General features: G+C 39.7%; 1 protein-coding gene and 1 long non-coding RNA gene across 3 annotated transcripts; both read right to left on the bottom strand.

Annotated features, from left to right (window-relative positions):
- Positions 1–7,966: 7,966 nt before the first annotated feature.
- On the bottom strand, positions 7,967–24,155 carry LOC117957109. Its single transcript, XR_004659439.1, has 3 exons — positions 24,146–24,155; positions 8,818–8,823; positions 7,967–8,100 (listed from the first exon to the last, which is right to left on the bottom strand). It is a non-coding gene; the product is annotated as an uncharacterized LOC117957109 (long non-coding RNA).
- Positions 11,475–14,227, bottom strand: LOC117957108 (ADP-ribosylation factor-like protein 4A). 2 transcript variants are annotated; one of them, XM_034892678.1, is made up of 2 exons: positions 14,037–14,227; positions 11,475–12,865 (listed from the first exon to the last, which is right to left on the bottom strand). In XM_034892678.1, exon 2 carries the CDS (start codon positions 12,797–12,799, stop codon positions 12,191–12,193), a length of 609 nt encoding a protein of 202 aa, XP_034748569.1. In that variant the 5' UTR covers positions 12,800–12,865; positions 14,037–14,227; the 3' UTR covers positions 11,475–12,190. The 2 variants fall into 2 exon arrangements, with proteins under 2 accessions (XP_034748569.1, XP_034748570.1); XM_034892679.1 differs by lacking the exon at positions 14,037–14,227 and adding an exon at positions 13,388–13,632.
- Positions 24,156–24,670: the final 515 nt, after the last annotated feature.

Below are 24,670 nucleotides of genomic sequence, written 5' to 3' on the forward strand. Positions count from 1 at the left end.
ATATATATATACATACACATATATACATATATATACATACAAGTTTACCTATTCATTCTATGTATTATTCATTCTATGTATTATTTTACAGATGCTTTTGTTATTGCACTTTGTCTTTTTTGACGTTTTGACAAAACAAACTTGTTTGATATTATCGTAAGTCTTGGTAGTGAAAATCACGTAATCACGTAAATCACGTAAACACTGTCAAAAAACCAATGGGTATGCTCCCTCTAGCATCAAACAGGAAGCAACAAACCAGTTGCAGTTGCTAGTGCCAGGGTTTTTTATGGTTGCTACGGTGGCGTGTAAGCGCTAAACATAGAGTTGCTAATTTTTAACCCTTCTGAAGCGTGTCATCCAACTGGAGTTTTACTGGCGGATAAACACAGAAAAACTTGAAAAACGAATGGAGGTTAAAAAAAAAAAGACGTACATGCATAAAAAAATATGTTTACGAGGACATGTACCCCAAATAGTTTGGTCTTGCAGAAGCCAGTCCCTCCAGGATTTCGTGATCACGCCAATTTACGCAAATTCAACCAATCGCAACTTTTGATGCCACCGGCAATTTGGACCAATCACTGCAAATATCTACCAATAACCGGAGTTTCTCGCAACTTCAACCAATCCCAGCAGTTCCACGTGCCAGACTTTTTATCAGTATCTGACTCTGAGAGCCAATGACCAAGCGGGAGTAAGAACGGGTTGACATCATGTACGTCGCCAATTTCATTTCCTTGTTTCTGATATGAAGACGAGATGCGTGTGCCTCAAGTATCTCACATTCACCAATAAAATGTACAGCGAAAGACCGTGTAAAAAATTTCAGACCGTCCTGCCAACTTGTGTACATTTTAACATCAATGTATGTTGTAACAATTTTCCACACTGAAGCCACTGAAAGCGGCTGCAGTTTCATCCTGTCGGCTCTCTGCAGCGGGCGGGGCTGCTCAGCTGCCCCCGCGACTGACGTGCGCACACACAAACACACATATTTAACACTCATATATAATTGAGGACAGCTATGCTTGCTATTGTAAGTGCAATGATAAGTTAAAGTCCCAAAGGTCCTTCATCAAACCGCATGAATGTGTGTACAAGGCCAGGATAGGAAATTAACTCAACAAGCTAGGCTACTGACAGACATGTTCAAATTTGATTCGTTCAATAAATTATTTTCTGTCGTAAACCCACCAGGCATTTTCCTTTGCAGCATCCTGAGCCTTATTGGTATGGGTGCTATAGGAAAAGTCAGCCTAGAGTAATAATACATTTTTTTAATTCAATAAAAAAAAAATTGTTAACTTTCTACCGCAACTTCATTGCAAAAAAAATAAAAAAATTGCAGCTTTTATCACAATTTTTTTACAAAAGCTCCCGCAACACCAGGCATTTTTGGGCCGCAACAATCTAAAAAAAAGGCCAAAAAATCCTGAAGGGATTGAGCGGCAGGTCTGAGGAATCCTGCTTTCCTGGTGCCTACTCAGAAGCTGGGGGAGCCATCAAGGCCAGCAACAATTTTTCCAGAGGATGGTCCTAAAGGAAAAGTAATGATGTCATTCTAATAAAAAAGGGGGGAACAGAAACAGTCAGTACATTTCCGTGTAATCTGCAGGGACATCTTTGACTTAAAAAACAACAACCAACCAACCAACCTTCATTTCCAATGCCAGTAGGGTAAGTTTTACTTTGGAGAAAAGTGTCCTGCCTCTCCCTACTAGTGTTCAATGATCAGGGGTGGGGTTGCGATGGCAGAAAGCCAGGCGCTTCTCAGGAAACTGAGGCCGCCAGGGTGTGCTTCCTCTTCCCTTATCACCATATCCTGTCCTCCACTCTGACGACTGCACCATTTACACCCTTCACACAGTCACTAATCAGCTTGAGCAAACCCCACAACACACACCTCTCCAGATGAATACCCACTGTTCAGATGGATGGTTGGGCTTTCAAAAGCCATTTCCTCAGCTGTAAGAGAGGACTGGACACCTGAATGTGACTGAAATACACAAGCCCAATACTAACAAAATACATGTTAGTAGAGAGGAAAACTGCAGGATCCTGTTTCTAACTTTTGCTCTTTGAAGCTCTGTAAATGTCAGGAACAGGGGAAGTTCTTGTAAAATGCTGCTATGAAAATGAAAGGTTTAGGAGTCCAGATCTGCTCTACATTTCTTTATTGAAGTATAATGATTACATTCTCTAGTTTAGATTACACATTACATTCTATAAAAGCTCTAACGCTGAAGTCAGACCACATACAGTGGACTGGCAGAACCTAAGACTGCCAATGTGGGTTTCTTAAAGTTGACATCACAACTGAAACCTTTTTATGAAAGCTGCTGTTAGTTTTTTTTTTTTTTTTTTAAAGATACCTCAGTTCTGATGCTTGTTCATTTGTACTGCTCAATTTCTGTTTCTTTTGCTCCTTTCTTAAATTTCTCTTTAATCCCAGCTGGATTGTAAACATTTGAATGCCTCAACTCAAAACATTCTAACAAATCTCTTCTGCTGTACTTTGACATCTCTATGAACTGACTTTTTTATCTTTATTTATAGCAGTATGTACAACTTGTGCATTTGCAGTGGAGTGGGTCAAAAATCTAGGCCCGGGAGCCTACATATGCGGCCTCAGTGCAAAAACATCCATGGTCAATACTACTGAAATGGCACTCATCTGTTTCTAATTTGAGAAAAAAATCTTACTTCTCAGGGCACGTTTTTCACATAATTGTTTTTAATTTATTTCTTCATGAGATCTTATCATGGTTTATAGGTATTACTTTTAATGTTATTATATCTGTATGTATTATATCTGTGATCAGAGGAGCTCAGTGTGTCAAAAGTAGGCCAACAGCAGTCTAAAACTATAACAGCATAATTTAATTACTTTGTTCATTAATTTATTTGAGAGGGACAGTGTACATTAATTAACGTCAATTAATTAAGATAGAGAAGGAAAGGAGCCTGGTTGAGCAAGAACTCTCCACAACCGGATTGGGCTGTATTGGCCTGCCTCCCTCTATTTTAAAATTGGTAAATGAATCCGACGACTATGATGAGAAGCAGGTTTGCCGGGTTAGGCGGACACTGCAACTCCTCACTCCCTAACTATAAGCTTTATCAAAAAGGAGAGTTTTAAGTTTACTCTTAAATGTGGTGACAGCGTCTGCCTCCTGAACCCAGACTTGGAGCTGGTTCCACAGGAGACGAGCCTGTTAGCTGAACGCTCTGGCTCCCATTCTACTTTTAGAGACTCTGGAACCACAAGTAACTCAGCAAGCTGGGAGTGCAGTGCTCTAGTGGGAAAATAAGGTACTGAGAGCACTTCAATATATTATGGTGCTTAAAACCCTTTAGAGCTTTATAGGTCAGAAGAAGGATTTTAAATGCAATCCTGGATTTTACAGGAAGACAACTCAGAGAAGCTAATACAGGAGAAATTTAATCTCTTTTTTTAGTTCTTGTCAGAACACTCTTTCCACCATTCTGAATCTGCTGGAAAGTCTTTAGGGACTGATTTGAGTATACTGATAAAAAGGAAGGAAGTAAAGAATGTATGGATTAGTTTTCAGCATTGTTCCAAGACAGGATGTTCCGAATTTTGGCGTTGTTACGAAGATAAAAAAAGGCTGTTCTTGAGGTTTGTTTTAGATGGGCTTTAAAGGATATATCCTGATCAAAAATGACTCCTAGATTTTTGACAGTAGTGCTGGAGGCCAGGGCAATACCATCCAGAGTAACTATGTCTTTGGATAATGAAGTTCAGAGATGTTTAGGGCCCAGCACAATAACTTCGGTTTGGTTTGAGTTTAACGTCAGAAAGTTGTGGGTCATCCAGGATTTTATATCTTTAATGCATGCTAACAGCTAACTGACTGGCTAACTCGTCTGGCTTGATTGACAGGTATAACTGGGTATCATCCTCGTAACAATAAAAGTTAAATGGGTGTTTCTTTATGATATTGCCTAAAGAAAGCATAAGCATAACGTGAATAGTATTGGTCCAATCTCTGAGCCTTGTTGAACGCCATCTCTATCTTTAGCATAACTGGAAGATTTATTGTTATCATTAACAAATTGAGATTTATCAGATAAATAGGACTTGAACAAGATGCAAGTGCAAGTGCAATTCTCTAAATGTTCCAGTCTCTGTAACAGGAAAATCCTGACTGAAAGTCCTCAAATAGACTATTGAAAAAGGGAAGGTTAGATATAGGTCTGTGGGTTTTTCAGAAGAGGTTTTTATCACAATTACTTTAAATGACTGCGGTACATAACCTGTTAATGAAGACTTATTGATCATATCTAGTTTCTTGTATCATATCTAGATGAAGTGTTAACCACAGGTGACGCTTCTTTAACTAGCCTCATTGGGATGGGATCTAAGAGACAGGTAGATGGCTTAGCTGAAGAGACCTTTAACATAATTGTTGGAGGTCCATAGGATAAAGGCAAGTACATGTCAGGTCTTGTTGTTCTCTCTAGCTTTCCCGACTTTAAATGTGAACTGTTAGAAATTGTAATTGTTATATCTAATTGTTGTACTTTTATCATTAAAGAAGCTAAAAGTTGTCACTATTCAGAGCTATAGGAATAGATGGCTCAATGGAGCTGTGACTATCTGTCAGCCTAGGCATGGTGTTATTTCAGTTAGCTGATTTGATTTGCATTGAGAGATGATCTTATGGAAAGATCCCCATGCCTATCTGTATGTCTGGTGAGGGGTATGTGATAATGTGGGGGGGCTCTTTTAATTCCAAAGGCCAAAGGAACTTTATCAGGATGCTTTGTATCCTGGATCCATGAAATAACTGGCCTTTGAAAATAAAAATCTGCCTGCCTCTATGGGAATTTAACACAGGGGTGTCAACTCATACCCCCTGTATTTTAAGGAAGAACATTAATTTATTTGCAACACATTATTCATTCACAAAGAAAATTGGTGTCCTTAAAAGGTTGGATTTTCCTAATATAATACCTGCATCAAACCTGACATCACCAATCTCTACTTTCTTCTTTTGTGGTGCTTTTGCCAGGCTTTCACTGCATACGGCAGCCTCTATCAGTTTTTGTTTTGTTTTCATAGGTTGCTCAGTCTTCTTGGCAGGTGAAATGCATGATCAATAAGGCTGGAAATTGACTTGGTCAGTCTAAAACCTTTCCCTTTTCCCCCGCTGAACTCCTTGGTTGGTTTGGCAGTGTGTTTTGGGGCATTGTCTTGCTACATGATAAAGGTTTCCTGATCTCCCAATCAGTTTCTGGACTCCCGGTCAACTTTCTTTTACTAGGAGCACTGCAGCCCCTAATGAAAATTATTTTGGCCACAGACCGAAGATGTGCAAACACCTGCACTGCAATTTTCAAAATTTTTAACAGAATTACTGAGAAATGCTTTGGTAATAAATACAGAAACTACAATTTGCTGTTTTACATTTATATTGAATGGTGCTTAAAGTGGCTATATGTAACTTTCAGTTTGTGTTGATTCTAATTTTTTTTACCACACCTGCTGTCATGAAGGTCTTTACTTTACAGTGCTGTATTCGCCTTTTTTGTTACTGAATAGGTGTTACCGGGAGGTCATATGGTCGAGGTGAAATTTTTGCTCAGACAGAAACTCAATGCATAATTGAGTTTCATGTTTTGCATAGAGTACCTTAGGCTGAATCCCGTTTCTCTGTCTTACCCCTAGCCCTTGTCCCTCAAAAATGAGTGCTAAGGGCAAGGGGTGAAAACATACCTCTATGAAATGGGGCACCCTTGGTTAAGCAAACTCCAAGATGCCGTCTGCAAGTGTGTGTGTCGATTGCGTGGTTCATAGTGTCTTATGCATGCATATATTTTATATTCTTTTATGTTCACTTTTGGTGGTACTACTTATGTCGGTTTGCAATACATATTGCATGGTGTATCTTATATCTGTTTTAGTTATCACTGTTTTGAATGAAAATGATGTTCAAAAACCATGATTTACAGAACCATTATCAACCATTAGAACCATAACATGTCACACACATAAAAAAGGCATTCAAATGTGTAAAACTCAAAAAAGACACACGAACAAACAAACAAAACTACAACTTTTCTTAAATTCCAGACCACAGTCTGATGCCCGGCATCATAACCAACAACAACGTACAGGTGAATGAACAGGAATTAATTGCAAATTATATAGTACCAATACAATAACAATTGGCTATAACATGAACATGTGACTCACTCCCATAGTTGCTTTGCAGCATATTTTGATTTAAGAAACTTCTGTTCGTTTGAACCCAAAAGTGGATCAGCTGCCGGCTGTTGTTTTGCGTCACTGTGTGAAACAGGACCGTGAAGCATGTATCGATGTCCCCCAAGCAAGTAGCAATATGCACTGATATCAAACGGAATTCGCTGGTAATGGAGTTGAGTTAAAACTGTAGACATGTATGGAATCCATTCAAAGCAGATTCCCTGGCAACACAATGTGTTAGTCAAATATTAAACATTGTGAATGTGAAGCTAGATGAATAGCTGTGGATGTTGTCTGATGGCTGGTCTGGGATGTATGTTTAGAGTAGGGGTTCCATCTCGGAAGCAGTTTTTGTCCGAATAGTTTACAGACGCCCAGACGGTACCTTGATGAGACATGAGAGAGGTGTGCACCAGGATGAACGGAAGCGATGAGGGGTAAGATGGATGGATGAAAGGGAGGGAAAGGGAGGGGGGTCAAGCCATCAGAGACAAACAATCAGAGCAATCAGAGACACACTGAGACTGACTGCACAGCACAGTATATATACAATGAGGAAAATAAGTATTTGCAAGTTCTCCCACTTGGAAATCATGGAGGGGTCTGAAATTGTCATCGTAGGTGCATGTCCACTGTTGGAGACAGAATCTTAAAGAAAAAATCCAGAAATCACAATGTATGATTTTTTTACTATTTATTTGTAGATACGGCTGCAAATAAGTATTTGAACACGTGAGAAAATCAATTTTAATATTTGGTAGAGTAGCCTTTGTTTGCAATTAAGGAGGTCAAACGTTTACGCCTTACTAAAAATTCATGACAGAGCAGAAACATCAAAAAGTTACACTTTCACAATGCACATTCAAAAAAGTATTATTCCCGTCAATTTACTTTGTTACTGCTCATACAGGCTCCACCACCATCTGTCATCTCTGTCTATTTTGCTGTTAACAATAAAATAAAATAGCATCACATGACAATGACAGTACAAAAAAACTAAAAAAAACAACCATTCAAGTTGTATCTCCTTGTGGCAATGAAATCTTGAACACATGGCTTGTCCATCTTTTTGGGTGGGACTTGCTTCATTAGTGCCATTTCTGGAATCTAGCACAGGAATACATACAATGTCAGGACAGATGCCGCCTCTGGAAAATCTGTTTTTAAATATTAAGTAGCATAAATCCTTGATTTTTACCATTGTAACTAAATCTCTGAGTAAGTGAGCTTTGACTACTTCTGTAATCAAAGCAGAAGTAGTCAAAGCAGTAGACTCAGGAGGCATGTTAATGCCAATACCATATGTTTAAATGTACACTACCGGTCAAAAGTTTGGGGTCACTTAAAAATTTCAATTTCACTCCATTATAGACAGGATACCAGCTGATCTGAGTGGGTGGCTGATCTTGTAATCTGCACATAATTTTATCTGGAAACTGCTGCCCTGGTTAAAAAGAACAAGGCAACTGATCTCAGCTGGGATTCTGTCTATAATGTAGTCCAATGGAAATTTTTGTGAGTGACCCCAAACTTTTGACCGGTAGTATATGTATTGGTCACATTGGTGGTAAAGTACTCAAAATCATGATGCCAAATTCAGTTCAGTGTGATTGCTATGTGAATGACAAAACTAGCTACAGTATTTGGCGAACAAGCTATGCTTATTACACATGGAGTCAGTTGGGAACAAAGAACCCACTTTATCCAGACACACACACACACACACACACATACAATAATCCCAGACATTTGTGTCAGTCGTTTTCTGCTCCAGTGGCTAACGGTTAAAGCTAAAATGAGACACACTAACCACAGCCTCATGAGTTGGCATGAGCTTTCTAAAATAGAAAGTAACGTTTCACTTTCTTTCCAAATTTCATTTATTCTTTTTCTCCCAAAGACGAACCCGAGTTCGTTCGTTCCGAAGACGAGTGGGTCTTGAGGAAGTAACGTTGCTTGCGTCTGCACATTGTAACCTGGTGCAGGCCCTGAAGCGAGACATAGGAAACAGAAAAATCACAAAAATAATGAGACGACATAATGTTATAACATTTAGTCTTGTCTTGTTTTGGTTAACAAAAATGAATTGACATTTTAACATAGTTTATATTTTGTAAACAACATTTAGTCTTGTTTTTATTTGTTAACAATACTGCAATATTATCATTGTCAAATGACCAGTATTTACACTGTGTCTCGTCTCGTTTTCGTCACGTAATAAAGGTTTGTTGGCAACGATATTTCGTCATAAAGTTTCTCTGACCAAAGCAACACTAACTCAAAGCTCTTTCTTTTTGAATAATGTAATACTAAAGGATGGGCAACAACACACACATGTCTGTCACATGTTTCAAAAATTTGGTTTACTTAAAAAAGCTGTCTTTTTAGTTGATTCACAGATCTGTTTAGGTGCTTTAGGTGTTTCTTTGTAATTTTAAACTCCAGTGGATTTCTGAGGACTATGGTTAATTGCTAATCAGATCTCTGCATGGTAAATCCAGAGAGCTAGCTAAACTGTCTGTCCAAGTTTTCCGTTGCACGACTAAAACAACTTTTGGGACATACACGTGTTCCACCAAAACAAGTTCCTTTCCGAGACTATTTTGCAGAGGCACCTTTGCTCCGTCCATCGCTTAACACCGTCCCGGACGATGTGATTGGTTTATAGAAATGATCAACCAGAGTAATTTTCTCCCATACTGGAATGCTGTGTGGACTGGCAGACCCTCCATGCACCGCTGTTAAAGAAGGTCTGGCAACTTTGACTACTGACTACTTTTTCCCAGCCAATTTTTTTGTCTCATGAAGGTGAAACAGGAAATACACAAGCATTTTTAACTTGATCCAAATAGCCATTTTATTAACAAAACGAATATAATAAATGACACTCAGAGTAAATTTTTTTTTTTTCTTTCTATTTATTGTTTTCCCCTGTTACAGACAGCTATCACATACTTCTTTGAGTCCAGAAAAATACATTTTTTAGCTCAAATCCAAGAAAATAGCAGACTTGGTCGAAATGTGAAAGACAACAGTGGCAAAAAAAAAACAATAATGAATCTCAATTCTCTGGCTATTGGCTATCTGCCAATGTGGCATGTAGATTGACAGTTTTACCCGCCATTGGCAAAATTACCCGCATTTGGCTTGTGGTCGTGTTAATTTAAGGGCCTGGCCAGCCCTACTAGCAAGATAACATACCTTAACTAAATGCTAGCTGACTAGTTAACTCCCAGCTAACAAGCAGATGATTGTCCCTTTTTCTAGCAAATTCAATCCCCGTACGGACCAGGGTATGACGGTGGACTAGTAGCTGGAGATTCTCAATCAGTAACGATTCACTAGTGGTAGCATACTGTTGTGGCTTGCTGTGGGATAAACTGTACTAATAAACTGCATAAATCTTGCACATCAGGTATTTCATCTGCTGAACCAGAACATTTATTTGACAAACAAACCAGATTTCATTGACATAGCACATCATAACTACACTTCATCTGTATATGGATCATCTAGTCTAGTTGGTTTGAAGACGTCATATTATGCTTACTTTTTGAGGTTCATAATTGAATTTAGAGGTTGTACCAAAATTGCTTAACATGGTTACATTTTCAAAAAACACCATACTTTTGTCATACTGCACATTGCTGCAGCTCCTCTTTTCTATGGAGGAGGTATTTATTCATAATTAAAATTGAAAGTCCAAAGAGAAAACAAGATCACATTAAAAATATTATTCATTTCAGGAAAAATCATGCCATAATTAAATGTCAAAGGAAAGGATAAATCCTAAAACTGAAAATATTTGGAATATTTTATTGATTGAGACAAATATCAAATATGAAACTCTAAATGGAAAATAGAAAACCTTAAATAGAAATACTTAAATTAATTAAATTATTATTTTTTTTTTAATCTGGGATTTGGGGTGTTATTTTGGGTCTCTGGTGCTTCCACACAGACACATACTTGGAAAAAAACATCCATGCTGTTTTGAGTGATATATGGTTTCTGAATGTCCTCTGCCTTCAGTCTCCGGGTGAGCTGTTCAAAATCTGCACGGCTTTCTACGTCACTAGCCAAGACGAGGTGGCTAACCGTAGCACGTGCTAGCTTGTTCTCAATAACAAAACACTGCTACAACACACACTAGTTGACCATAATCTCCAAAAGAACAACTACCATGTCCCTGTGCTGCAGGTATTCCACAAGTGGCCCTCGTTTAGAAGAAGGTTCCCAGCTAATCCTGCCTTGGACTGAACAAAGCTGGAGAAAGAGTTATCTAGCTGATGGGATCTTACGAAGCTACTGAGCATGTGGGACTCCCAACAAATATGGTATAGAAGTGAGATGATTCCCTCTGTAGCTAAAACAGAGACCTGAACACACATGGTGAAAGCAGGATCAGCAGCAATGTGCAGTACAACAAAGATATGGTGGTTTTTGAAAATTAATCTTAATACTAATTAATCTTTCTAAAAATAAAATTTGAAAGATAAAACTTTAAACTGAAAATTATAAAGTGTCAAGACTAAAATCAAATTATTTCTTTGTTTCTATTTGAGATTTTAATTTTAGTATTTCCATTTAAACTTTTCAATTTTCCATTTATATTTTCATATTTGATGTTTCAATCAATACAAGATTTCAGTTTAAGCATTTATGTTTCCTTTTAATTATTTATTGCATGATTTTTTTCTACTAGCATAGTAAAATAACATTTTTAATTTGATCTTGCTTTATTTTCTCTTTGGACTTTCAATTTGAATTATGAATACATATTTCCTCCATACTTTTCACCCTGTGTGTTGAGCTCTGCGTTTTAGCTACAGAGTGAGGCATCTCAATTCTGTTCCATGTTTGTTGGGTGTCACACACGCGCAGTTAAAAGATAAGGACTACTAGTCAGTCAGAAGCAGAGTGTGAGGGAGCGCCACACTGGCTGCTAGGCAAGCATTACAACATGTCATAAAGTGACACTAAATGACGCCTGTTTGTCATAGAAGTAAAGGCTGGACTACAATAGAGCTGTTTGGAGTAGTTTGTTAACAGTGTTTTCTGTTGGAGATGGGAAGTCCGTTTGGGGGGGAGGACATTGGGCTTTTTCACTTTGTAAACCTATAACATCGCAAAGAAGATAACACAATAAAGGAAAGGGAAAAAGCCAAAAAGCATAATATGAGCACTTTAATATGTAAATAATTATTTCTTTCTAAATTATCTTTTAGTTATGTAGTCATTGTTTCCAATAAATAGTTCATAAACCTTTGTTTGACAAGTTTATTACCGAACCCAGCCATCACACGCGTTGTCGCATCCTGCGCCACCCAACACAAGTCAATTGTCAACCTGTGGGAAACACACTCAATTTAAAGACACCAAAACCTAATGTTTTAGTCAGTATGACTCATATGTGCTCAGAATATCTGAACATCAGGCCACCAAATGGTAGGTATACTACCAAACAACTAAATAATTGTTTCCATCATAACAGCCGTTTTGAACAGCATTAATATGTTTCAAGGTTATTGTGTATTATGTTCTTAGTGATCATAAAGATTTCTTAACAAACATGAAACATTGATACAAAATACTAACATACGCAGCATTAATAAAACTGCGCTAAAACATTCTTTGGTAGCAACACATATTAAAACCAACATAGCTAATTGTCCACTTTAAATTGTTCAGTATAAACTCCATAGCTTGCTGCTATAGCATAATACTGGACTTCCTTGAATGACTTGTTGCTGACAGGATTGTTTACATCCAAAGTCCTTGGATCAAAATCAATCCCACTGTCCTTCTGTTGAGGCCAAACAATGGCTGGCCTGAATACACAGTTGAACTGGAAGGATCAAACTCTGCTAATCAGTGTTAAAACAGCAGCCAAATGACACAATAGACCAGCAGATTGTATGCAGCTTGCATTTTATAGTTCCCCCTCTTAGCACATCATCTCTTCTTCTTCTTCTGTTGCCGCAACATTTTTCTCCTTTTCATGACCATGGCGTTCAACTTCTCCAAGCCTTCCTGCAGTCCCTCACCAATGATAGCACAAGCAGGCTGAAGGTGCCAGGGTGTGGCAGTGCTGAGTTCGCCAAGTGCCAACATGCTCTCCATTTCAGCCAGGCTAAGTGAGTTCCTCAGGTCCTGTTTGTTAGCCACCACTAGAACTGGCACTCCCTGGTTCTCTACCAGCCGTGTGATCTTGTGCAGCTCTGTCTTGGCCTCCTCAATGCGCTCAGCGTCCACCGAATCCACCACAAACACGATGCCATCAGCACAGCGTGTGTATGAGCGCCACAGAGGGCGAAGCTTCTCCTGACCACCTACGTCCCAAAAGTGGAAGAAAGCTGTCCGTCGGCTACATCCGAGTGACACTTTAATCTTCTCTGAGTTAAACCCCTTAGTAGGGACAGTGTTCACAAACTCATTGAAACGTAGGCGGTACAGTACAGTGGTCTTGCCTGCACAGTCCAGTCCCAGAATGACAATGTGAAGAGCCTGGAAGGACGGCAGGCAGGGGAAAAAGGGGTTATGATCTGAAAATCCATTTCCCATCTTGGCAGCAGTCTTCACCAAATATTCACCAGGCTGCTTATATTCCACAGGGACAGCCGTTTGAGCCTAGGGGGTCAACAAAGCATGCATAATAAGTCAAAGCATACAAACACCCACCACCGCTTTATGAAAGACCAAACACCCAACAAGTGAATATATCCCCCCTATCCCATTGCAAAACACATCCTCACATCATACTGGCAGTGAAAGATGAATGAGAACTAAAACAGCAGGGAGTATAGCAGTCCATTTGCACATGTAGTACCACAGCAGCCAACAGGGATTTCCTATGCTAATTTCTATTCAGTGCGTGAATCAGTAAACAACAGAATAAAGGCTTTCAAATTTTACAGAAATCCCGGATTCGACCGTTCAGTGAAAGGTTGAGATCGGAAGAGGGCTATTTTAACACAAAACTCAATATGGACAGTCTTAAAAAATGTGTTGCTCGGCAACATACTGACTTCTCTATAATGCTGAAAGGCCAGGGCGAATTTCAATTTAAAAAATCTGTCATTTAATAAAAACTACCTCATCACCTAACAGAAATAAACCAAAAAACATAATTCAACCCCTCTAACAACTCACAAAGATGTTCTTATCAATTCGGCATATGTGTGGTCCGCATTCAATTGCAATAAAATCGTGACTTTCATACTTGTTTTACAGCTAACGTTACCGCTACCGCCCTTCCCACTGCATATTAGTGACTGAGGATACGGTTACCTGGTGAATTTTCACAAGAAGTGGACATTTGATAACAAATTCAGTCTTGTTTGGTGTCAAATATTTGACCCGAATTGAAAAGCACTTAGGATTAAAAAATATCTCTACTCATATGAACAGGTAATGGAAACTTAGCTGTAGGAGATCAGTCAAACACGCGACAATTTGCGACATTTTAACAGGAGCCTGGCGTGCAGTTCCCTCTGTTCAACGACCAAACCAGGCTCCACTTGTGGCTATATGATGCCAACAAGTGCATAAAAGTTAAATTTTCCTTAACGTGTTCAGTGAAACTGACAGCCAGGCCTGCTACATATAACGTTAATCAAACATACGTTTTCGTTAACAGTTAACTTGCGTGACAACCCAGAGGAGCGTCTCTGTAGCGTTATTTGATTCATGAGGGGAAATTAATTTTAGCTGCCTATAACGTTAAATGTGCTTTTCAGTCTAACACACTGTGATTCTTCTGTCAAAATAACAATTCGTAGTAATGCTATATGAAACGTACCTTGACAACCAATGTTAACGTTAGTCCATTAGAAACTGAAAGTATAGCCTATATACAAGTATCTGTGTTTTGGTACGTTCTCTCATAATATCCTCAACCGAAAAGACCTACCTATTCCTGAGATGCGCTAAAACAGATAGATTAAACAATACTATTTCCGCTAACGTTTTTCAAAATAAAGCCCCCTTGAGCTACCCAGCAACTCATTTTTAAAAAGACAAAAACATAAGTAAAAATGAAGTTAAAACAACAGAAAACCATGTACTTTTCCTGAGATGCGCTAAAACAGATAGATTAAACAATACTATTTCCGCTAACGTTTTTCAAAATAAAGCCCCTCTTGAGCTACCCAGCAACTCATTTTTAAAAAGACAAAAACATAAATAAAAATGAAGTTAAAACAACAGAAAACCATGTACTTTTCACAAAAACTGATATAGTTGGATAGATTTGTGCACCAAAGACTAAAATCAGCAAACTGGGAAATGAAAGCTGGTAATAGAATGCTTGGAATGCAAGTAAGTCATTAGGCTAAATATAATTGTATTGAAATAACTTTGGCTATGAAGCTATACAAATTTGCAAATGAGAAATAAATTCTGAAATAAACAAATAATGCAGTACATATATAAATGTGTAAATATATACAAATTATTCAAAATATAGTTAAATACATACATAGTGTTTTATTTTAAAAATCACAGTTGACTATTTTAATTAGTTTCCAGGGATATTTTTCTTCCTAATTCAACATTTTTGATGCTCTCTTTTTATTTTTGTTTTTGTTTCTTATATTTGAATGTATGGGGCGTGGTTATCTCACAGAGTCAGACCAAAGCAATGGGCTACAGTAGGCACAGTCCCTCTGTGGGACTTAAAAAAAACTCTGTAAAAAACTCTGTAAAAAACAGAAGTACTGATTTAACTTCTTTACTCAAGTAAAAGTATTCAAAACACAGGCTTTGAAATTTACTTACAGTATAAAAGTTAAAGTAGCCTTGCAAATGACTCTTGTATGACTTGCGATTTTTATGCAAAGTTTCCTGTACCAGACAAATGTTACTAGACTAAACGCTGAGGAACTTCAATGTTTATGAAAAAAGGCCCTATAGATACCATTGCCTACAAATTAAATTGATGTCTGCCAGTAGGCCTTAAATATCACATGTATGATTAGTGTGACAGAGATTGGGACTCCAGGTTAAAGGTGCTCTAAGCAATGTGTGTTTCAAGCTACATTTGTTGTCACATACAGCAAACATCTCCTTACTATACGGACTGTAAAAAACACGGTGTCTGTAGACAGCCCAGGGTCTACAAACGGCAAAAAAAAAAAAACTGTGGCCACCAACACCATAACGCGTACACAAACAGTGTTCCAGTGTTCCAGCCAATAGCCGACAAGATGGATTTGGGGATGGGGGTGGGGGGTTAGTTCACGAAAAGCACAGAAGGGAGGGCACGGCATGAGGAGGAGGGAGGGGCAAGATAGTCTTATTTTGTTTGAAAATACTTTTAACGTGAACAACAAGTAACGTCATCCAACATCGCTCAGAGCACCTTAAATAAGATTCTGAATCCAATTAGGATTCTGTGAGAATTTACAGATTGATTGTCTCTTTTTTAATCTTCCCCTTAACATTTAAAGGAATTTACATGTATGTGTGTGTGCTCAAATATGACTTCTGGAAAGAAAATATAGGATACAATATGAATTAGTATCCATCCATCCATCCATCTTCATCCGCTTATCCGGTATCGGGTCGCGGGGGCAGCAGCTCCAGTAGGGGACCCCAAACTTCCCTTTCCCGAGCCACATAAACCAGCTCCGACTGGGGGATCCCGAGGCGTTCCCAGGCCAGGTTGGAGATATAATCCCTCCACCTAGTCCTGGGTATTCCCCGAGGCCTCCTCCCAGTTGGACGTGCCTGAAACACCTCCCTAGGGAGGCGCCCAGGAGGCATCCTTACCAGATGCCCGAACCACCTCAACTGGCTCCTTTCGACGCAAAGGAGCAGCGGCTCTACTCCGAGCTCCTCTCGGATGACTGAGCTTCTCACCCTATCTCTAAGGGAGACGCCAGCCACCCTCCTGAGGAAACCCATTTTGGCCGCTTGTACCCTGGATCTCGTTCTTTCGGTCATGACCCAGCCTTCATGACCATAGGTGAGGGTAGGAACGAAAATTGCCCGGTAGATCGAGAGCTTTGCCTTCTGGCTCACCTCTCTTTTTGTCACAACGGTGCGATAAACGGAATGTAATACCGCACCGGCTGCTCCGATTCTCCGACCAATCTCACGCTCCATGGTCCCCTCACTCGCGAACAAGACCGCAAGGTACTTAAACTCCTTCACTTGAATGAATTGCTAAACAAACATTAATGAAGAAGCTTCCCATACTTTAGAGTTCCCCAGCACATTTACCAGGAGTCATTCTTGATGCCTACTATCTGAAACATCTCTCTCAGATAAGGCCGAGGATAATTCGGAATGTCTTGCTGCATTGCAGCAATGATTTTCTTTGAATGAATGCCGCCAAATCTGTAGAGGCATCTTGTAGTGGTGCGTCAACTGCAATGTTCACATCCAATCAGATTGAATTCGGTATTGATGACATGAAAAACAATTTTAAAAAAACTCCCCTAAAACTATCTGAAACAAAGTAATGAGCCAATTTTGTAAAATGAAAGGAGTAGAAAGTTCCATATATTTTGTTAAAATGCAAGATTGGACTAACCTCCTAGCAGCAGTTAGACCAAGTGAGCCCAGCAATCTAACAGCAAACCTTATGGAATCCATTGGGAGTTTTCTTTAAATTATATAATTGTTTTTCTATATATTCAACTATTTTTCTAATCGATATAAATGCTTAGATGTATGTTTAGTATCCTCAAAAGAAACGTTTGTTATGTTTTGTAATCAGAGTTAACACACCATTTATTGTATTGATATCAAATGGGTGCAATTCCAAAACTAGCATACAATTTCCCAGAAATCCACTTTTGCTTGACTAAAGTTCCCAAACGTATTAAACACTTTTATTGTGAAGGTCAGATGGAGAGTTTTCCGAGCTTACTCGACCTAACATTAGATTACTTTATGCAGTTCCTTTTCGCCTTCTGATCTGTGGTGAACACCGCCTGCTGTGCTCATGCGCACACATGAATGCATACAAACACAGGCTCACGCACGTCAGCTGTTTCTGTCACTCAAACAGAGACAACTGCCGTAGAAAGTATTGGATTGAAGAATTGAGGCCATATACTAATTCTTATTTGAAAACTGTATTTTAACACCAGTTTTCTGTTTTCTTAATTTGTATGAATTATTCTCTTTGGCTTGCCAATCTAGATACAATACACAAACAACACCTAATTTGATTTAATAAATCATAATTAAGTTAATTTGGGTTAGTCTTCTAAGACCTGTGATCAAATTGGTGGATGGTGAAAAATTGGCATATTGTAGGTGGGGGGAGTGCCATGTTTTAGTCCGTTTCAGTAACCACTCCACCATCGTTTAACAGAAACTGCAGGATACGAGTTCTCTGTAAAATAATCAGTATTTATTATAGCCAAGGACAACACTCACAAAGCACTGAAGCCACTGTGGTGTTGGAAAACTAAAGATATGGAGCCCAAATGTTCATAAACTGTCCCTCTGAAGAGTGAAGCAGACAGGTCAGGTACTTAAGAGGAAAGCAGTCCATAATTATCTTCTTCACACAACCTAGCATAAAATTGCGTAAAAGTCTGATGAATGTTTTTGTTGTAAAAAAAGGCGGGTGCCATTCCCATGTAAAATTGAAGGAATCACTTGAGGGTCCCTTTTAATTTTGGTCAAATGAGGTAAATACTGGGCTTATCCCCATACTCATACAGCCTTTAAGAAGAGGAGAGCATGCTTAGCTTGTTGGGTTAGCAAAGTGTCAAGGGCATTCTGTATTGCGCATTTCCACAGCGGCAGTAACGGGTCTGATGTCAAGCAAAGTGCACTTTTAATATCTGTCAGTTCTTTTTCGAGTTTTTGTTGTTGTTCCAATTCTTTTTCAAGGCTGAATAGGCTAAACAGTGGGGCTCGAAAGTTTGGCAACCCCAGGTAAAAACCTTTATTAATGTGCATAAAGAAGCCAAGAAAAGATGGAAAAATCTCTAAAAGGCATCAAATGACAGAATAGACATTCGTATAATATCACAAAAAGTTAGATTTTATTTCCATCATATACACTTTCAAAATAACAGAAAGCTAAAAAATGGCGTCTGCAAAAGTTTGGGTAACCTGGAGAGTTAATACTTTGTACTGTCCTCTTTGGCAAGTATCACAGCTTGGAAACGCTCCTTGTAGCCAACCAAGAGTCTTTCAATTCTTGTTTGAAATATCGTTGCCCAGTCTCCCTTCCAAAAGTCTTCCAGTTCTTCGAGATTTCTGGCATGTCTGTCTCTTAAGGTCTATCCATAGATTTTTAATTATGTTGAGGTCAGGAGATTGTGAATGGCAAAACCTTCAGTTTAGACTTATTGATGTAATCCACCGTGGATTTTCAGGTGTGTTTAGGATCATTATCCATTTGTAGAAGCCATCCTCTCTTTAACTTCACCTTTTTCACAGATGGCATCAAGTCCAACATTTGCTGACATTTTAATGAATCTATTTTTCCTTCTACTCGTGAAATGTTCTCTGTGGCACTGACTGCAATACAACCCCAAAGCCTGATTGATCCATCCCCATGCTTAAGTGGACCAGGGTTATTTTCATTTAATTCTGTGCCCTTATTTTCTTCAAATTTACCTTTGCTAATTCCAGCCAAAAAGTTCTATTTTAACCTCTTCGGACCACAGGACTCGTTCCCACAATGCATCAGGCTTGTCTACATGTTCATTTGCAAACTTCAAACGCTGATATTTGTGGTGAGGACGTAGAAGAGGTTTTCTTCTGATGACTCTTAAATGAAGACCATATCTGTACAAGTATCTCTTTATGGTGGAATGGTGTACCACAACTCCAGTGTCTGCCAGGTCTTTCTGGATGGATCGTGCAGTCATACGCGGGTTTTGACTTGCATTTCTCACAATCCTGCGAGCAGTTCTGTCTGATATTTTTCTTGGTCTTCCAGATCTTGCTTTACCTTCCACTGTTCCTGATGACTGCCATTTCTTAAGTACATTCCAAACAGAGGACATTCGCACCTGAAAACACTTTTCTATCTTCTTTTAACCAATACATTCATGATTTCATTTTCTTGTTGCTTATCCTTCTCTAATAAAGGACAGTTTGTGTTACTCCTTAATATGCAGGCCTAATGTTTTTATTATAGCTTACATTGGTTTCATAACCTTCTCAATTAGTCTCACATCCCTGGACCAATAACATGGCCTATATACAGTATGTGTGTAGTGTAGTTTACATTCATCACACCGGGAACACCGCAATGGTTCTTACATTTTTTATTTTGGTGCGGTCACTTGTCAGAAGAATAAAAAAAACATGAATATTGTATTACATATGCTCACAGCGTGTATTGAAGTCACTTCTTTTTCTAGTTTGGTCCCTTTCTGATTGTTCTGTATTAACATTAATTGTACAAAGAATTAGATATAGCTTATAGAGATTTGTGCATATGGTTGTAAAACATGTCCTTGCGTTGTGAATAAGGGCTTGAAATTACGCCTAGTCATTAGGGTCCATTTCCCGAGGAACATTATTTCCTCTGCTCACTTTTAAGGCAAAGGCTACATAATACATTTTATTTATATAGTGCTTTAAATGGTAGGCTAGTCAAAGAGACTTTACAGTAAAACCAGCACATTTATCACATAAAAACAGAAACATGAAACTACCATATTTAAAGCACTTAAAACACAGTGTAGCCTACAACTTTGTAAAAATGGGGAGTGACTATAGGCTAAGTAGATATTTTTACACCCCAACACATTCAGTCTAGTCCGCTATGTTGGGCTTTTTCTCTCCGTTTAAGCCGTATTTCCCTTTTTGCATATTCTTCCCCTCCTTGTTACTTTCCATTAGAAGCTGCTGCTCATTGGGTGAAACACATGGCGCATGCGTCTTCTCAATCTCTGCATCAGTAAATCTAGGATCGATACCGTGGTCTATTTGAGAAAGCCGTGAACGTGCACTTATTCCAGCCATCTACACCTGGCTTGACATAGCTTCACCTGTTCATCCTGGCTTGGCAAACGTGCAACCGATTAAGCCGCGATGAGCAGATCGCACTAAGTCAAGCTGCGCTTTTTCCCTTATCCTGGATATCTTTATTCTACTTTTGTGCAACAGGCCTCAGTTTGATTTCTCCACAAGTTGTCAAGAAGGCTCTAGCCTGAATTGACTGAAGAGAATTCTGTGGGGGATGTCTATCAAGTTGAGGATTAAGTGGACAATTTAAGTCACCTCCCACCAAGGCCAATGACGAAGATACTTTGCAAACGCTTCAGTTAATAATTCTGGACAATAGTTAGGTGGGCAGTAGAGATTCATAATAGTAATTTCTTTGCCAATTAAAACACCATTTATGATAACAAATAGGGTTGAGCGAGTACAGCATTATCTGTATCTGTTTACCTCATGAATTATCTGTACTCTGGCTGGTTGGGGCCTAACCCCGGAAGTGGGCAGAATTTACCCAGGGAGTGAGTCGGGTTGTCTTGAAATGGGCGGGGCTTTAACCAGTATGTTATTTAAGCATGCAATTGATATGAGTTGATCAGAAATTGTTATATTTATTGCTGATTAGAAGACGATTTACATGACAGCATCGAGCTTCAGCTCAATGGTGTTGTCATTGCAACGAATTATATACACAAGTTTTGCAACAATTAATACAACACATGCGGTTGCAATTATGAGTTTTCATACTCAATATAACTTTATTTTCTAAACTTAATTTTTTCCTGATCAGTTTGATTTTTTGTTTTTGATTATTTTTTATTTCCACACCAGGTGATTGTGAATGTGAGTAAGAGAGAGACAGAGGGAGAGAGAGAAAGCGAGAGTGGGGGCGGGCAGATGCTTTTTCTCAGATCTGCATTGACTTTAATGAAGCCAGCTCACGGTTAAAAATAACGTACAGTATATCTCCGACGGCAGACGCAACGGCAGTCGCATTTAAACCAAGCCGCATGTCTGAAACCCCACGTTTACCAGAAATCTACTGGTTACTAAGTAAGTACTACAAACCAAAGTTAAAAACAACCTGAAGCTGAAGAAACCCTAAACGTTAACGGAACAGACCCGCGGACCTGATTGACAGAGAGAGAGCTGCTCTCCGTGTTCTGTGTGTGTAAGGGGGGGGTGGGGGTACGCTGTGACTGTCACAGAATGCGGCAAGGTCAGCTGAGGAGTTTTATTCAATCAGAGTACATATATTGACTCGTATAATACTTGTACTCGGCAAAAGTGCTATATCTGTTCCGGATACTTGTTTCCGCCGATTACTCGGCTAATCCCTATTAACAAATCTTTCATACGTGTCCTTTTTATGCATTTTTTTTTTCCTTCAATTGGAAAGATAGATTCTTGTGTATCAATATAACAACCCCTCTGCTAGTGGTGGCTAAAGAAGAAAAGTACCAACCCAGCTGTATTAAAGTTTGAGATGCTCACTGTACTCTAAGTGGGACTTTTGCAGTGGAGCCACATCTACCCCCTCCCTCTTCAACAAAGAATAAACCTTTCTTCTTCCCTCAAACTTCCCAGCCGAGGCTCACTGCAACACCCAATTATTACATGATAAACAAAAGGTTTCAGCTTACAAGCCTTTAAATGTGAATCATCATCTACTCTTGAACCAGCTGGACTTCCATTGAATGAACACTGTTGTATAATTAAGCAAGGGGACACCTTAATGCATATTATAACAAATAATCCTATAACAAATGTGAGATGTATCATAAAAGAGTATAGTCACCAGTATATAAGACCGAGTGTCCAAACTTTTATATGATCGGAGAGTCCGTCACTCCTGACCTGCTGCACTGGCTGCAAAGGCCAGAGCCTCTGTCGAGGAGTGGAAGGTTTTTGTTGTGCCATTCAGTGACACTTGTAACTTTGGAGATGTAACCAAGCCCAATGGCGGGCTTACCCAAACTTCAGCAAATTAACAAATCAACAATGCCACTTTGGGACCGCTCAAAGCAGACTGCATAGCATGATGAAGCTTACCCTCTCTAGTTGCTGACTGTTAGGTGGCAGGTAATGCTGTCCCAGGAAGGGCTTGGTCCATGCTTTGAGTGGCTGCTACCACGGGTAGTCTTGACAGTGCATCTATTCAATTTCAATTCAATTTTATTTATAGTATCAAATCACAACAAGAGTTATCTCAAGACACTTTACAGATAGAGTAGGTCTAGACCACACTCCAGAATCCACAAGGACCCAACAGTTCCAGTAGTTTCCTACAGAGCAAGCAACAGTGTGACAGTGGCGAGGAAAAACTTCCTTTTAGGCAGAATCTTCGGCCAGACCCAGGCTCTTGGTAGGCGGTGTCTGACGACCGGTTGGGATTAGAATGAAGAGTTTGTTTGTAGTAGTTCTTTGTAGCATAGCAGGGCACTGTGCAGCGTTACAAGGCACAGCAGGACGTAGCTGGGCACCGCAGGGCCTAGCAGGATGTAACATGGCATCGCAGGACGTGTAGCGGGACCATGGACAGCTGCTACCCTGATTTTTGGCGCCATCCTGATCCGAGGAAACATGCTGGGGGAAAAGAACATAAGGACTCCGGGGAATGACTCCCCGAGTTAGGTTAGTAACAGGCATTTCTGGGACAAGGATGCACACAAATGGAAAGATAGAAAGATAGATGAGAGAGGAGCTCAGTGTGTCAAAGGAAGTCCCCCAGCAGTCTAAAACCATTACAGCATATCTAAGATAGACAGGGTCAAGAGAGGACCCTGGTTGGGCTAGAACTCTCCCTAACCGGATCCCATCCCTCTGTTTAGAGGAGATGTGAAGGGAGAGAGGGAGAGAGAGAGAGAGAGAGAGAGAGAGAGAGAGAGATCCATCCCTCTGTCTAGAGGAGGTGGATGAGAGAGAAAGAGAGATAGAGATATCCATCCCTCTGTCTAGAGGAGGTGGATGAGAGAGAGAGAGAGAGAGAGAGAGAGGCAGAGGGAGTGCTCCGTGTTCTGTGTGTGTGTGATCTAGCCGAGCGTGTTTGGGTGGCGCTCTGATTATCACAGAACGTTGCGCGGCCAGTTTAGGAGTTGTATTTAATCCGAGCACGGATATTGACTCATATTACTCGTATAATACTTGTACTCTGCAAAAGTGCTTTATCCGTACTGGATACTGGTTTCATCCGGGTACTAGGATCACCCCTATAATGGCGGTTTTCCACAGCGTGGTATCTACTCAACTCGCCTCGTCTCTACTCGCCTTTTTTGGTTTTCCATTACAAAAAAAAGTCCATGGGACCTGCTACCAGGGACTTCTTTTTGTACTACCTCAGTCGAGGTTCCAAGCGAGCTGAGGCGAGCCCAAAAGGTGACGTGAAAACTTGCAGACTGCTGGTTGGTCGGATCACTGCGTTGTTAGCAGACAAGAGTGCGGAGTGTGTGTCCGAAACAAATGGACATTTAAAAAATAAATCTAGCCAGACACCAACAGATTATTTACTCTCTGCACTATTCTCACTTTTCAGCTGTTCAATATTAAGGGCTGTTAGGGGCTTTATGTCGTTTCCAATATTGCACACTGTTACTTTAAAAAAACAAGACAAGTTATCAAAGAAAAGTTTTTATTTAGCTTTTCAAGTAGCGCATCAAACCCTCCCGGACATCCCGGTCTCTGTGTCCACTCGGCTCTGCTGGCCCAGATGCATCCCAGTTGTTGTCATAAGTCTCTCCATGACCCATGATTACACGAAGTCCAGCAGGTCACAACCCGAGATCTCACCGGTCGGACGTCGCCCACCAGACGGTCTGCGGCGGCGGTTTTGCAGAGCGTGAATGCTCTGAAACACAAACAGCACACATGCTGGTGTGTAATCATGGTTGCCAAAGTTCATGTACTCTATATAACGCTAGCGTATAGCGTTAGTAAATACTGACCGGGGCCCCTAACACATGCAAATGTTAGCTAACGTTACCAGGAAACTTAACTTACCCTTTTGTGTCGGCAAACAACAGTCATGTCGACGTCTGAACTCCGGAGGAATTCCCAAACTCCTATTTTTTTAGCAGTGATTTTTGTTGCTTCCTTCAGCTTCTTTTGAAACAAAACTTTTCTTCTGGCTGTGGCAAGTAGCCGACGTGTTGTTGTGAGTTGCGTTGAAAATTACATCATCACGCGTAGCTATGGTGACCAGCCACGCTGAGACGTTACTCATTTTGCAATGGAAAACAAACGTAGAAAGAATCGAGTCGTATGTAATATGTATGAGGCACCTATTAAAGCAGAGGATTTGAAATCTCTACAGGCCTACAGTCTGTTTCTGAGGGGGTTGTAATACCATGGAAGAAGTTGAGTACATGGGAGAATTGAACATGCCTGCCAATATGTTGACTAGGGGTGATCCGAGTACCCGTCTGAAACGAGTATCTGGTACGGATAGAGCACTTTTGCCAAGTACAAGTATTATACGAGTAATATGAGTCAATATCCGTGCTCGGATTGAATACA

The sequence above is a fragment of the Etheostoma cragini genome, chromosome 14, assembly GCF_013103735.1.
Source record: "Etheostoma cragini isolate CJK2018 chromosome 14, CSU_Ecrag_1.0, whole genome shotgun sequence".
Taxonomy (NCBI): Eukaryota; Metazoa; Chordata; class Actinopteri; order Perciformes; family Percidae; genus Etheostoma; species Etheostoma cragini.

What these genes read in the sequence shown, in the direction of transcription:
- LOC117957108 (XM_034892678.1), bottom strand. Translation starts at nt 12,799, where the DNA reads ATGGGAAATGGATTTTCAGATCATAACCCCTTTTTCCCCTGCCTGCCG.